Here is a 14753-nt window from a genome sequence, read left to right on the forward strand (position 1 = left end):
TATTTCTGGAGTATTGAGCACTTTTGTGATTGTAAAATACATGTGTGGAAAATAAAAACAGTCAGAAGCCAACTTGAGATTTAAACCCTGTAAGGTTTTTTTTTGCCTTGTAGGCTCATGGGTAAGACAGTGCTAGGTTTCTGGATATGATTTCTCAAAGCAGAGCTTAAACCTACTTTTTTGTTGATATGAAGGATGAAAAAAAGAGATTTCGATGTGATTAATTTGAGTCAAAGTCCAGAAGTAAAAATGTTAGCCGTTTATTTAAGTTTAACAGGACAGTTACATGTGAAAAACAAACAGACATGCAGCTTAAAAACAAACATACAAACATCACCTGGCTTACATATTGACCTTATCTATGCAAGGCTGGGACTGTGAGCAAACATTCAGTTGCCTTAAAATCTTTTGGGTCAGAGTAACAATGTCCACAGCAAAAACCTGCTGCCCTCAAACAGTTTGCACAAAAGTTAAAGACGAAACAAATTTTTAGTTATTTACAAAATGATCAGCTTTGGCGACGAAATGTGTTGGCATTAAGGCAGTGATTGTGCCCATGGCAAAGACTGAATGCCTCAGTTATACTTTCATTCATCAGGTAAAAAAACAAAGTACAGATCAATCCTTAACATCGTGAAGGCTAAATACAGTACTGGTCGTGACACTTTGTCTCAGAATGTTCACTTGTCATATTCTGTGGGCTGGTCGCCCTCCTCCTTGAGGATAGTCGTGCGTACCAGAGCCTCTGTGACGATGTAAGGGTTGCAGTTGGCAGATGGGCGGCGGTCCTCGAAGTAGCCCTTCTTGTCTTGCCCAACAGCCCGAGGTATGCGGATGCTGGCACCGCGGTTTGCCACGCCAGCGGAGAACTCGTCAATGTTTGAGGTTTCATGGTGACCAGTGAGTCTTCTGGCATTGTCCAGCCCCCCTTTGGGATCGTAGGCCCGGATGTGGTACCTGTGCCTCTTTCCCAGCCTTTCGATGGCCTCCTCAATGACTCTGTAGAGAAAAGGAATGGCTTATTGTTACACTCAAACTAAAAATAAAACATGATTTATCAATGAAAACAAGTGCTGCGCTTACTTGAGTCCACCATCTTCTCTCATCTCCTTTGTGCTGAAGTTGGTGTGGCAGCCAGCACCGTTCCAGTTCCCAGAGATTGGCTTGGGGTCAAATGACACAACCACACCGAAATCCTCACACACTCTGTGGAGGATGAAGCGAGCAACCCACAGATGGTCGCCCATGTTGATGCCTTCACATGGTCCAACTTGGAACTCCCACTGAAACACAGAGACGTAATCAATGACTCGTTTCACACGACTCCTGAGTCCACTTGGTTTTTTACTGCTTTAATATCTTAGTTTTCCAAACAGGACAATACCTGAGCTGGCATGACTTCAGCGTTGGTTCCACAGATCTGAACCCCAGCATACAGGCACGCTCTGTAGTGGGCCTCAACAATGTCTCGACCGTAGGCCTTGTCTGCTCCCACACCACAGTAGTAAGGGCCTAATCAGGTGGAAAGAAAACACAGATTAACGCACAGCTGGGTTGGATTACACTTCAACAAATTGTGAGAACAGGCAGATATCAGATACTCACCCTGTGGACCTGGGAAGCCGTTGGAAGGCCAGCCAAAGGGATGTCCATCTGTTCCCAGGAGGGTGTATTCCTGCTCCATGCCGAACCATGGGTGGTTGTTCTCCACCATGCTCATGATCTGTTTACACGTGTGGCGCAGGTTGTGGTCTGTTGGAGTGATGACAGGAATGAGTAGACAGCCTAAGGCAGCTTAAACTTGAAAGTTTGATGCTGTGTCTGGTTTGCTTACCGTCTGGCTTGCGGTTGTACTTGAGCACCTCACATAGCACCAGCTTGTTGGGGTCTTTCCTGAATGGGTCCCTGAACATGGCTGCAGGGATCAGGTACATGTCGCTGTTCGATCCCTCAGACTGGAAGGTGCTGGAGCCATCAAAGTTCCACTCTGGGATTTCTGATGAAGAAAACAACCCAAATCAATGACATCTCTTCAAACAAATCTTCAGCCATGTTACACAGTGCTGTTAGCATTGATCCAGATCTTACCCTCAACTGTCTTGGGTTCAAAATCCAGTGTCTTGGTCTTACAGCGGAGCCCCTCTCCACTTCCATCTATCCAGATGTACATGGCTTGGACCTTGTCTCCCTGGGGGAGGGCCATGTACTGCTGTTTAACAGCTTTGTTTAGCTTCGAACTTGCTGAAGTGGCCATTTTCTGGACCCTAAAAGCTGTGAGGGGAAAAGCACAGATGGTGAGTGTCGAAACAGAGGAGCCTCTGTGTGTGAATGCACATAAATAACAGAGGAATGAGCGGAAAAACATGAGGCAGGCGCAAAATGGCTCAACCAAGCATGCAAATCAATATCCAAAACAAAGGAGAGCATCAGTGATTCAGCATTTAAAGCTGTTTACATCCTCTTAGTTTTGTCTTTTATAAGTCCAATTTCTACATCTACAGTTAACCAATCCTGTCTCTGCATATGTCCCAGGATTTGATCATTTTAGACATATTTTATCACTGTTATTTGCAACTCCTGCTGTTTCATCTGTTTTTGAAGTGCTCAACATATAAAACGCTTTGTCATGACTTTATCATCTGTTGCTCTGACACTAACACGGTACATAAGAGCTAAAACAAGACCATGAACTTAAGAATTCACAACGTTTGCTGTGAAAGGCGACACTTGAACCAACCAGTGAAAACAAAGAAGTTTCAGCAGCACACAAACAGGAAATGAATATCTCCCAGCAGAAACGCATGCAGCAGCAGAAAACATCAGAAACATGTAAAACAGAAACAGAGACTTACCTTATGTTAAGTATAAAAAAATATCAAGAGGTTAAAAGAGTGTGTAGACGTGTTGTCTGTGTGGATGTCTCTATTGTTTTTCATTCCTGCTGGTCTCTGTGCGTCCTCCTTGTTTTTATAGCGCTGCGGAGCATAGAGCTGGCTCCTGATTGGTCGAGCCGAAACGTGATCAGCCCGTGAGGAGGACATGAGGAGTCAATCGGTCACTGATGTGGTGAAAAACAAAAGACAGGGAGAGGTATTTTATCTTTAACCAATGCTTTGTCAATTCTAGGGGGACACAAAGGAATCTAGGTCATTTTAGAGAGGGTTAAAAATGTGGAGCGGACGAAAAGAGAGACTTCAACAGGACGTGGTAAACAAGTGCGGCGCCATCTACTGGCGGGAAACACACTTCAGACCATTAATTCATGTCCAGGTGGATCAAATACTGACTTCAAACAATGTTTAATATTCTAATATCAGTGGCCTTCAGCACTATGATGAGACATAACAAGCTGTTCTTTGTATTTTATTTTTATTCTTTTATTTTTTATTTTATTTAAACTCATTTTAATTCATTACATTTTGACCCATTTTTTTCTTTTATTTTCCTGTTTTCCCCCCATTGGATCTTATCATATTGATTTTATTGCATTGATTTTGCTTTTATTTAAGTATTTAATGGGACTCCTCTCGCATATTGTTGTGCTCTGTAGTCCCTGTTCTCTTGCACAGTTTGGGCTTCATGTTTGAATGTACAGCGTGTCTATAAAGTCTCTATAGTTAAAAAAAACACACATTAAAAAGGAAATTTGATGAGATATCTTCATCAGGTTTTTTCGAAGAACTCTGCAGTTCTCAAAGTTTTTAATCACATTACTCTTGTGTGTTTCAGGCACCCTGATGATAAAAGGACTGTTAAATGAACCCCAGGGTTGGATAAAGGGAGACGACCAAGTATATCTGAGGAAAACATCCTAGGTGTAAGACGAGCCTGTCGGTGTTCTACAAAATTAGTTGAAAAAAACAAACAAACAAAAAAACATCAATATCTACCCCTCATTTCCACACATTTTTCCATTCATTTGCTTTTTTGATATTTTTTAAATGACTTTATGCACACCCTAAATAGTCATATATAAAAAGGGGAGTTTGAGTTTAAGTCTGTATTACTCATAAACCCACCAAACCATATCAGAATGTGACCTATAGGTGGTCAAAGGTCATACAAAACAAGATCATTCATTTCAGTGTTTCAGGTGGAATCACACTGTTTTGGCCCAAATATGTAAAGAAATTTGACAACATACATCACTTTTCACTAACTTAAAGTCCTGGTTTGGTTTAAAGTTATGTGCGCATTGCTCGATGATTTAGTTTTTGTTTTGCTTTTTTAGCTGACTAATCCCCACCCTGAGCACATGCTCTCACACAAGTGCACTCACCTCAGTGTCATCAACCACAACTGGCAGAGTTACAACCAAACTTTGCACCTGCTGACCTTCTCGCAAATCAACACTTTCGAAATCAAGACCTGTATCAACAAACAGATTTTTGAGTGAATAAGTAAAAAAAAAATTAAAAAAAGCTGGGGCTAGAAGAAAAATGAAGGTGTATGATTAGAGAAAGCTGTGCACCACACACATGCGCTTGTCATATCATTTTTATGTTTGATCAGAATGTGGGCAAAATCAGAGAGCAAATATAAAAACATAAGTCCCTCAAACTATTACTTAAGCCTACACCACAGAGTAAAAGTACCAAAGCAGACTCAGAACGGCACCAGACACGAATATGAGTTAACACATTTTTTATTCATCATTACAAAAAACAAAAAACAAAAAACAAAACAAAACAAAAAACAAAGTTTCACTCAGTTCAGTCTCAGGGAACAGTTATTTTGATTTTTGTCAATCAAAATTTTGATCAAAGAGGAAAGAAGAGAGTTAAGAAACTGTTTCATTGCCTTGTTGTATAAAATACTGGACACAAAACAAAGCCAACGAAAGGGAAAACATGGAAAGAAACACACAGGCAGATTCCTGTGTACAGGACACAGTGGGACTGAAAACTGGGCTAAGTAAATCTTGAGCTTTGATCCAGATTTTTACCACATCCTCATCCAAGTAAACACAGATGAGGTTTTTGGAGCAAAAAGTTGTTCTTTGCTGTTCTCAAAACAAGAATGAGTCAACAGATGTTTGGATTTGACCAGACAGAGCAGTGTTAAGAAACTTTTGGAAGTTTTCATTCACACTTATCTATTAATTTGGCTCACATGTTGTGTTGTGTTGGCGCTCCTCTTTAAATCACGTAACTTTGTCCTCACCCCAATTAGAGACAAACCGTCTTCCCCAAAACAAGTCAGTAAAGTGGGTCAATGAAGAGCAGCACCGCTCTGAGCCAGCGCACAGTTAGAAGTTGTTTTCAGTAAAAATGAACTGCACCAGGTCATGCTTACAACCGTGAGAGATTTTTTGGTGGCACGTGACTTTTAAAACAAGTTTTCACTTGTCAGCCTGCACAGAGGTGCAAAGATAGACGATCAGTGAAGGATGTTTACACTGGGCCCGGTTACAGGGGGCTCCTCTGTGATTAGATCTCAGCGTCAGTGTGTTTTAAAGGGGCTTCTTGTCAGAGGAGAAATAGATTAATAGAGGTGCAAGAAGGGGTTACCAGGCTGTTGGAGCAAAGGAGAGTTGAACAAGTGAAGATTTACTTCATTGCTCAACATGCATGTTTCAGTACGGACCATAAATAACCAAAACAATGTCATGACACTTTCTTTATTTTGTATTCAAATATTTGATTTCTCTCAATCATGATGTGTGTTAACCTTGGAAGATTTTCACATTTCTCAATTTCTTAAGGATTAAAACTCTCCAATAAACACAACAGAGTACTTTGCAGATCATATAGGGCAGTGACTCTCAACCAGGGGTGTATGTTGCAGGGGGTATATGGAAACATTTAACAGTTTATTTTCATCAATGAAACAAATGCTTACCTGCAGCCAGGCAAATATGAAAGACAAGCAAGCTGAAGTGTCTGATTACAGCTCAGATGACTGATGAAAGCAAAACTACTTTTTTACTGATTTTTAAAGTTTGAATACCTCTTTAAAGCAGACTTGTTCAACAGAGCTTCATTTTTTTGTGCTAAATGTTACAAGAGTAGTAAGGCAGGTTGATTATCTTGATTTTGTGTTTATTTACATATTTGTTAATAATATTTATTTTCTAGGCAATATATCTATTTTTATGTTTAATTTGAGTTAAAAAGAAGAAAATGCAGGTGAATTAAATGTTCAAAATATGAAGATAAGATGATTATTTTTATTTTTTTACACAATGATCAGTTGTGTACTTTTGAACAATCATTAACTCACATGTGAGAGGGGATACTCAAGGCATAACAAAAAGGATGAGGGGTTACACAAGACAAGAAAAGTTTGGGAACCACTGATTTAGGGGATGAAGTCAAGCTGAATCCATTCAGCTTATTCTACTCAAGTGAATGGATAAATACATTCTCAAAACTTTTTTTTTGCTAATGAGGAAACATTGGATGTTTGACCCAATTGATGATGAAACGCTTTGAAAAGTTCAGTCTCAGCTTAGCCCAGCTACCTGTGTTTTACATTCCCACCACCATCATTATTTTATAAAATAATTTAGATTTTTTTTTTTAAATCCTGATTAATTAAATATTATTTGACTATTCAATAAATATGTATTTTATTATTTTTCTTATTTTTATTATCATTTTTATTTGGACTGCACGGTGGCACAACGTTTAGCGCTGCAGCCTCACAGCAAGAAGGTCATTCCCAGTTTGGCCGGTGGGCCTTTTTGTGTGGAGTTTGCATGTTCTCCTGTGCATGCATGGGTTCTCTCCAAGTACTCTGGCTTCCTCCAGCAGTCCAAGAACATGCTCATCAGCTTAATTGAGCACTCTAAATTGTCCCTAGGTGTGAGTGTGTGAGTGAATAGTTGTCTGTCTGTCTCTATGTGTCAGCCCTGTGATTGGCTGGCGACCAGTCCAGGGTGTACCCCACCTCTCGCCCAATGACAGCTGGGATAGGCTCCAGCCACCCACGACCCTGCACAGGAGAAGCGGTTCAGAAAATGAATGAATCAATTATTTTTTATTTGTTTTAATTTGTTATCATCATTTTCTCTATATATTTTTGCATATTTGTATATCTTTCATTATTTTCTTGTTAAGTGTTAGCACCAACACACCAAGTCAAATTCCTTGTATGTTCAAATGTACAAAACTTGATTCCGATTCTGATTCTTTTCAGATGGGTGTTCCCCTTCTGCTTTAAAAACCACCATGGTTAAACCTCTTCTGAGCGGAAACAGCTTGAATCCAATCCAGTCTCTAATTTGAAAGTTTCAGTAAGATTTTAGAAAGACTTGTTTTTAATGAGTTTTATCATTCTGTCAACTCTTTTAACTCTGATGAGGTTTACTGACCTGGTTTTCACAAAAATCACTGTACAGAGACAGCGCCGTGATGTGAGGTCCAATATGGACATTAAAAAAAAGCAGCCTCAGTTCTAGTGCTACTTGAAGTGCAGCTTTTGACACAGTTGACCTCAAAAATTTTCTTTTAACAGACTGGAATTACTGGCATTGTTTTGACTGGTTTTAATCCTAACTATATTCTGGTATCCCTCAGGGTCCAATCTTAGGTCCCATCTTATTGTTATACTCGTGTATCGTGAATTAAAAGTGCTTCACTAATAATGTCAGGAAGGAAAATGGATGCATGCTTTCTGATATTATATAATGAGGAATAAAAGAATCACATGGATAAAAGTGAAATATACAACTCATCCAAAGTTTCAGACTTTCAAAATAAAAGCTTTCTGAAATGCTGTCAGAGAATAAAGTGGAGTCTTTATTATATAAAAGCTTTCAGAGACATAAAGTCAAACAAAGGTGCATGCAGACAAACTTGCAAATCATGGCTTACTCTGAAAAAAAGGCTGTTGAAGAAACGTAGGAATGACAATGAATCTACACTTTATGAAACTGCTTCCTATATAAAAGTGGAAGTGACAAACTGAAGCTGACATGTTCCTAACATTTCTACAGACACAGAGAGCTGTTGGCGAAGGACAGGTCTGATGGTGTTTTAGTGTAAACAGCTGCTGGTGTGTGTTTTGTAGCCAGTGTGTGAGAGGAAGAGATGGCTGTAAATGATGGAAAGACAGTCCAAAGATCTTCTCTAGAACATTCTTGTTTTCTCACATATCAGACTAAATGGTGTTTAATAGTCTTCTGTAGTACAAGGTTCAGTCAGCCTGAACAAATTCCTTCAGGGGACAACATTTCTGTCTGTTGTTTGTACTGTTATTGAATCAGCTCCTCACAGAGTCTTTGTTTACTCATCTATCAGAGCTTGTCAACCTAAGAATGTGTGTACGTTTGCCACCACTGTATAGCTGATGGGAGGATCTGTTTTCAATGAAATCAAGATGGCTAGAGTAAGTTGTGCATGAAACAGCGAGAGATTTAAAGGCGGTACAGGATGTTTCAGACATGTTTTCATTCTGCTACCTGCACAACAACACAAGAAATCTACACACGCTTATGCAGGGCACGCGGGTACTCTGAGTGATCTGCTGTGATGAGATCTTTCTTTCTGTGTGCTCTGTGCTTTTCTGTCTGAGAATGTAAAGATCAATGTAGACTGAGGATGAGAGCACAAGGCCAGGAAAGCAAAGAGGGGCTGTTAGTTCTCCACGTTTCAACAACTCAATCCTGATTCAGAAACATGACATGCCTGAGACTACACACTACATAAAAATGTTAACACCACTGTATTTGTATGGTTTAGTTTAAAACGGTCAATAAAATCTTCAAAGTAAAAAACAAAACAAAACAAAACAAAAAAACAGGTCTTCATTTGAAAAGTGTGACCTAAGAAATTAGACTCGAGATGTGAAACTCAGACAAAAGTAGGTGTAAAACTTCTCACCTTAAATTCTTTGACAAAGTTGAAAAACTAAGCAAAAGAAACCTCAATTAACTTTACAACAGTGGAAAAAATGTGTACTCAGTTTGGATAACAATTACTCTTCACCAGGAGTGTCCAAACTTTTTTCAAAGAGAGCCACTTGATGTTATGAAAATAGGGCCAGCAGCTATTACTGTCGTATTTATGAACCGCAGAAGTTCCATATGTTTACAGTTTCCTTTTGCAGATGCTTTTGTCCTAAGCGACATACAACACAAGCAAGAATTTAGACAGAAGGAAAACCTAGTTAGTGAGACAACAGTGCTAAAAGTTGGTAGAATTATCAACAAGCAAACAAACCACAATTAATTGCTGCAACAGTGTACTTCAATCTTCAACAACATTCAGTAGTAGTGCTGAAAAATCACAAGAGCTGAGTCTTAGACCTTCTGACTCTTTCTACCCCTGAGGGCAAACAGGAGAAGGGTCAGATTAAGTGCATAAGTGTTCCCTGAACGGATGAGTTTTCAGACATCTCTTAAAGTAGAAAGGGACTCAGTGGATTGTATAGAGTTAGGTAATTCATTCCACCATTTGGGAACAACAGAGGAGAAGAGTCTGGCTAGAGATTTAGAGCCGTGCTGGGCTGAAAACACCAGGCATCTTTCACAAGCAGAGCGTAGTGGGTGAGGAGTGTAGACCTGAATGAGGGACCCCAGGTAGGAAGGAGCTGTTCATGTTAATGCTTTGTAAGCCAGAATTGAATTTGATTGGAGCTGCTACTGGAAGCCAGTGAAGCAAGATTAACAGCTGGGTGACGTGTGCTGTTTTGGGCTGGTTAAAATGCTCTATTTGGTATTTTTGGTATTTTCTGTAAAAATCAGCCTCTCAGTGTTCTCATCATCACAGACTGGTGGCATAAAAGCTCACCTGTCCCTTAGGTGTCTCTTGATACCAGATGATCAGTGGTCAGTTTACTGCAGTTTTACGTGCTGCGTAAACATCAACAAACTCTGCTTCGGACTAAAGAAAATGTTCTCCATTAGGGGGCGATATGGGCAAAATATGTCAGGATATTTTTATGGCAGGATCAGGATCTTGATTTTATCAGGACTGTTTTTCATATTCATACTACTTTGACTTGTTCACAACATTTTTAGACTAAAGTATTTCTATTTTTCCTGCATTCTGAACTATTCATATGCACAATTTTTTTGTTTTTCCTGCTCCATTTCATAACTTTAATCTAGTCTTGTTTTCTCTGATGTGTTTTTGAACTCTCACATTTTCTCATCCTGATAAATCCATTCATCTAAAGACATCAGCTGTAAGAGTTGTTGAGTTTCTGCAGAATATTCAGGGCTTTAGCTTTATACAAGCAGCCTATACACAGCCAAAATGTAGTTAAGTGAGATGTTACTGGATAGATTTTGGTTTGGTGTTTGACTATGATAGAAAATGTAAATGTTCACATCATTTGAAATTAAATTAATTTCCGTGCCATGACTGATACATGGTAAGATTACAGCTGGGGCCTGTATGGGAATGGAGCTCCAGCCACAATTGGCCTCCAGTCCTGACTTTGGACATGCCGGCTCTACAGATGTAAAACTTAAATGAAATTGATGCCTTGAAAATCTGTTTAGGTGAAACCAAGGAGGCAGCCATGTTAGAAGTGACACAGCTCTTCCGATTGGTGGGATAGTGGGAAACTGTTTGTTGCTAATGCACAACTAAGTTTTGCAGTGGTACTTCTGAGTAAAAAAAAAGGCTCACAAAATGTGGATGTGGAGTAATTAGGTAACTAGCAATTGGCTGTTGCAAATATGCATCATCTGCCTTGACAGGGTTGAGGTCTGGTGACCAATAGTTAGATGGGACCCAGGAGCAGACAGATGCCAGGAAGCAATTAAAGGTTTTTTTTAATGAAACAAGTGATGGAGGGGAGTGCAGATCCTGAATACAGTGGGGAAGTGAGATCTGGGCCCTGTTTACACGACAACGTTTCATCTGGAAACGCTAAAACACAGTACAAACGCAACGATAAAAATTTGGGTTTACATTGAAACGCAGAGGGACTGAAAATGCTGTAGTAAGCATGCCAGGCCTGTAGGTGGTGCTATAAGTGTCTTGTCCAGAAGCCGCTTTTGGGAGATCTCCACTGAAGTAGAGTTGAGCTAATCATCTGGTGTATTGGGGAATACTAAGAGCAAAAGTGCAGCAACATGCACATTTTGTTGAAAGACAGTCAGCAGATTCAGCAGATTCAGCAGATTCAGCAGATTCATCAGATTGAGCAGCACAAGCACAACACAGTACTTCGCAATGATCGTAACAAACGATACTACTGGACTGTTGCATGCGCTCGTGCTAAGTGGAGTGTGACATCAGCATTTCCACTGAAAACGCCGGCTTACTGTTTTCATGACAACGGTGTTGGCAGCGTTTCAGAAAAATTCCACTTTGGAGGCTGTTTTAAAAAGTTAGCATTTTAGATCAGATGAAATGTTTCTGTGTCGACGCAAGGCTGAGGGGCCGTTTACACAACGTTTTATAGGGTGATGCGCAAAAGTTTTATTGCGTTTCAGCATCGCGTTTACATAGAGTGGAATTTTTCTGAAACGCTGCCGACACCGTTGCCATGGAAACAGTAAACCGACGTTTTCAGTGGAAACGCAGACGTCACGCTCCATTTCCAACAGTCTAACAGCACCATTGTTATGATCATTGCAAAGTACCGTGTTGTGCTTGTGCTGCTCAATCTGCTGAATCTGCTGACTGTTTTTATACAAAATGTGCATCAGTTGCTGCACTTCAGCTCTTAGTATGCACCAGATTACTGGCTCAACTCTACTTCGGGGGAGATCTACCAAAAGCGGCTTCTGAAAAAGGAAGTTAAAGCGCCAACTATAGGCCTGGCATGCTTACTACAGCATTTTCAGTCCCTCAGCTATAGCTCTGCCCTCGGCGTTTCTGTGTAGATGCAGATTTTTTTCACTGCATTTTGGTGTTGGCAGATGAAACATTGTCATATAAACGGGGCCTGAAACGCAACAAAACTTTTGCAGCTCGAGGGAGGAGGCACTGGAAAAGGACACAGGTAGTTAGTGAGGGGAAAATACACATTTTTAGTCTTTTAAACTACGCTTTAAAAAAAAAAGCTCTAGTAAGAACTGCTGTGACATAACTGTATTCATATAGCACCTTTCAGAAACAAGGGTTTATGAAATGCTTTGACAGACAACGAAAACAGCAAGAGACAAAATACAGTTCCTTTTTATCCTTCAAAGTAAAACACAGACATCTGCAGTCACCTGCTGTAGTGACTATTCTGGACGGATTTCTGTCACTGTCTGGGTACGGACTCAAGTGTTCTTGACATGCTTCTTAAAGTGACCAATGTTCAATCCAAAGTTATGGTAGCTTTGTTTCTCCCATTTATCTATTCACATAAATAAACACATATATAGACAATTACTTGATGAGTATCAGTAGCATGAGTAGCGGTAAAACCCGTGTGCTCTTCCCGTTGCCCCAAATCACCTCACCTGTGCCCTTCTTGTAGTGTTCAACTGCCAGTTCATCTAAAGTGCCCCCTTTGGTGATTGTGTATGTAACCCCCCCCAAAAAAATGGCTCATACACCTGCTTTTAAATGAAGAAACAGCTTCAGAGTGCACTTTTATGAATTTGCTGAGCTCAAAGTGAGCTCACATATGACCAACAAAGGTTTCTGCATCATTTTATTCCTGTTAACTGCTCTGTCTGAGTATCTGGACTTTTCTGTGTAAACTGTGGGACTATTTTTAGCATCACATAGTGGGTTATGAGGAGGAGCTCTGAGTCACACTGCTGTAATGTTTGCACATCGTCTTACGATTAAAAACATGTGCAGTGATTCTCTGTAAATCCCTTTCTTTCATTTATTTCAGGATGAAGCCAGATTCTTCAAACAGGGACACAATTAGGCTGAACTGAATTTGTGTCATGAGGCTAAGAGGAAGTTAGGACACCCCCTGCTGTGTGAGACAGCCCAGCGTCCAGTGGTTGAGACAGAAGATGTTAAACTCTTTACAGCTGACTCGGAGAGCAAGAGCAGACTGAAGGACTAATTCTCCAAACATGCCAAGTTCAGTGGCTCATTTCTGTCCATGCCAAAGAACAGAGACATCAGATTAACTCCAGAAAACAGCTGAGCTGCCTCCATCTGTGCCTTTATCTTAAGACTTGACCATTTTCACAGCAGGAGCACCTTTCACGACCTGCAGATGTTCAGCTCTGTGGTGCGGTCTTCCATTTTTGTTGGCTGGAGGTCTTTCTGCTCTGCAGCTGCTGAGTCGTTTCACAGGCCATCTCTAGGGAGTGAGAATGTGCATGGTTCAGCTAACACAAGCTGTGGGGTCACGCAAGCCAACAGTGTTAAAAGTCACAAAGAAGGAAAATTTCTCACAGACTGAGACGATCGCTCAGCTCCGCTCTGTGTTATTCCACAGCAGCAACTTGATCTCCCTGCGTTCACAAAATGTTCAGCCAAAACAAAGATAAGAGCCAAATTATGTAAAGCACACTAAAAAAAAAAGGAACACCATTCAAAACACAGGAAAATCACTGGACACTGCTCTGAACTTCCTCCAGTTTCTAAAGAGCAGTGAGCAGACAGGGACCTCTAGTGGTGAATCTACAGAAAGGCAGAAAATCTTACTTTTGCTCTGAGGGCAGCTGCAGCTTTTAATTTACTATTTAATGTGGAAAATATGAGTTTAATTAGAGTTGTTGATGAGTAGATTTATTTTTTGGGACTTTTAACTTAAAATTTAACAGAATCAAAGAACCATATTAAATTATCAATCAATCAATCATATCTCTATGGGAAATACTTAATTTTTTTGATTATTATTTATTTATATATTTTAAATAAGCTGTTTGTCACTCTTTAAAATACTGTTCAAATCAAATTGGCCTGTTTTGACATTTGACAGCTATAATAAAATTAAACATCACATTTTTTTTGCATTTAATCTCTTAACTAGAGCTACCCCAAATAACAATAAATAAATAAAAAATAATTAAATAAATAAATAAAATAAAAGATAAATACATATTTAAATTAAATTAAATCAAATTAAATTAAGTTAAATTAAATTAAATTAAATTATTTTTTTCATTTATTTATTTATTTTTTTTATTTACTGGTGATTTTTGTACTCAGAGGGTGAATTGGGTCAATTTGACCTGCACCTCTTGAAATGGATTTTAGATTTACTAGATCTGTTTAAATCAAATTGGCCTGTTTTAACATTTGACAGCAAAAAAAAAAAACTAAAAAAAAAAAAAAAACTAAACTAAACTTCACATTTTTTCTTTTTAACAGAGTAACCCCAAATAACAATAAATAAATAAATAAAAAAATACATAAATAAATAAATAAATAAATAAATAAATAAATAAATAAATAATAAATAAATAAATAAATAAATAAATAAATAAATAAATAAATAAATAAATAAATAAATAAATAAATATGTTAATGAAATTAAATTCAATCATTCATTTATTTATTTATTTACTGGTGATTTTTGTACTCAGAGGCTGAATTTGGTCAATTTGACCTGCACCTCTTGAATTGGATTTCAGATCTACCAGAGTGCTTCTAATCCAGGAAACCTGCAGCTCTGGAGCCTTGTGCAGCTCTTTAACCCCTTTGCAGTGGCTCTCTGTAGTTTTTGAAAGATTTTTGGAATAAAGAATTTATACTTTTCTTCCAGAAGGTATTGAGCTTAATGACCGTAAACTTTAAATATACTTAATAAATTCATGATTTAACATTTCGTTGAATATGCATCACATTTTTCAATGAAGCCTGTATCTTTTTCTGCCTCTGTTCCAGCATAAATGCGCCATCGACTTTATTGATTTATTATTTATTTTTTCAATCAAAAATGTATTTCCT

The 14753-nt window shown here is 38.9% G+C and overlaps 1 protein-coding gene across 1 annotated transcript; it reads right to left on the reverse strand.

The window, feature by feature from the left end:
- Positions 1 to 245: 245 nt before the first annotated feature.
- Positions 246 to 3011, reverse strand: glulb (glutamate-ammonia ligase (glutamine synthase) b). Its single transcript, XM_074668838.1, has 7 exons — positions 2853 to 3011; positions 2089 to 2271; positions 1835 to 1996; positions 1606 to 1752; positions 1385 to 1512; positions 1084 to 1283; positions 246 to 999 (listed from the first exon to the last, which is right to left on the reverse strand). The coding sequence occupies exons 2-7, from the start codon at positions 2252 to 2254 to the stop codon at positions 681 to 683; spliced, it is 1122 nt and encodes a 373-aa protein (XP_074524939.1). The 5' UTR covers positions 2255 to 2271; positions 2853 to 3011; the 3' UTR covers positions 246 to 680.
- Between the last annotated feature and the right edge of the window lie 11742 nt (positions 3012 to 14753).

Source organism: Halichoeres trimaculatus, unplaced genomic scaffold, assembly GCF_033239565.1.
Source record: "Halichoeres trimaculatus isolate MK-OKI-2021-1 unplaced genomic scaffold, fHalTri1.1 fHalTri1_scaffold_4, whole genome shotgun sequence".
Taxonomy (NCBI): Eukaryota; Metazoa; Chordata; class Actinopteri; order Labriformes; family Labridae; genus Halichoeres; species Halichoeres trimaculatus.

What these genes read in the sequence shown, in the direction of transcription:
- glulb (XM_074668838.1), bottom strand. Translation starts at nt 2,254, where the DNA reads ATGGCCACTTCAGCAAGTTCGAAGCTAAACAAAGCTGTTAAACAGCAG. An exon ending in GTACAACCGCAAGCCAGACG is followed by an intron (nt 1,753 to 1,834) that starts GTAAGCAAACCA and finishes TCACTCCAACAG; the next exon opens with ACCACAACCTGCGCCACACG. An exon ending in CTGAAGTCATGCCAGCTCAG is followed by an intron (nt 1,284 to 1,384) that starts GTATTGTCCTGT and finishes TCTGTGTTTCAG; the next exon opens with TGGGAGTTCCAAGTTGGACC.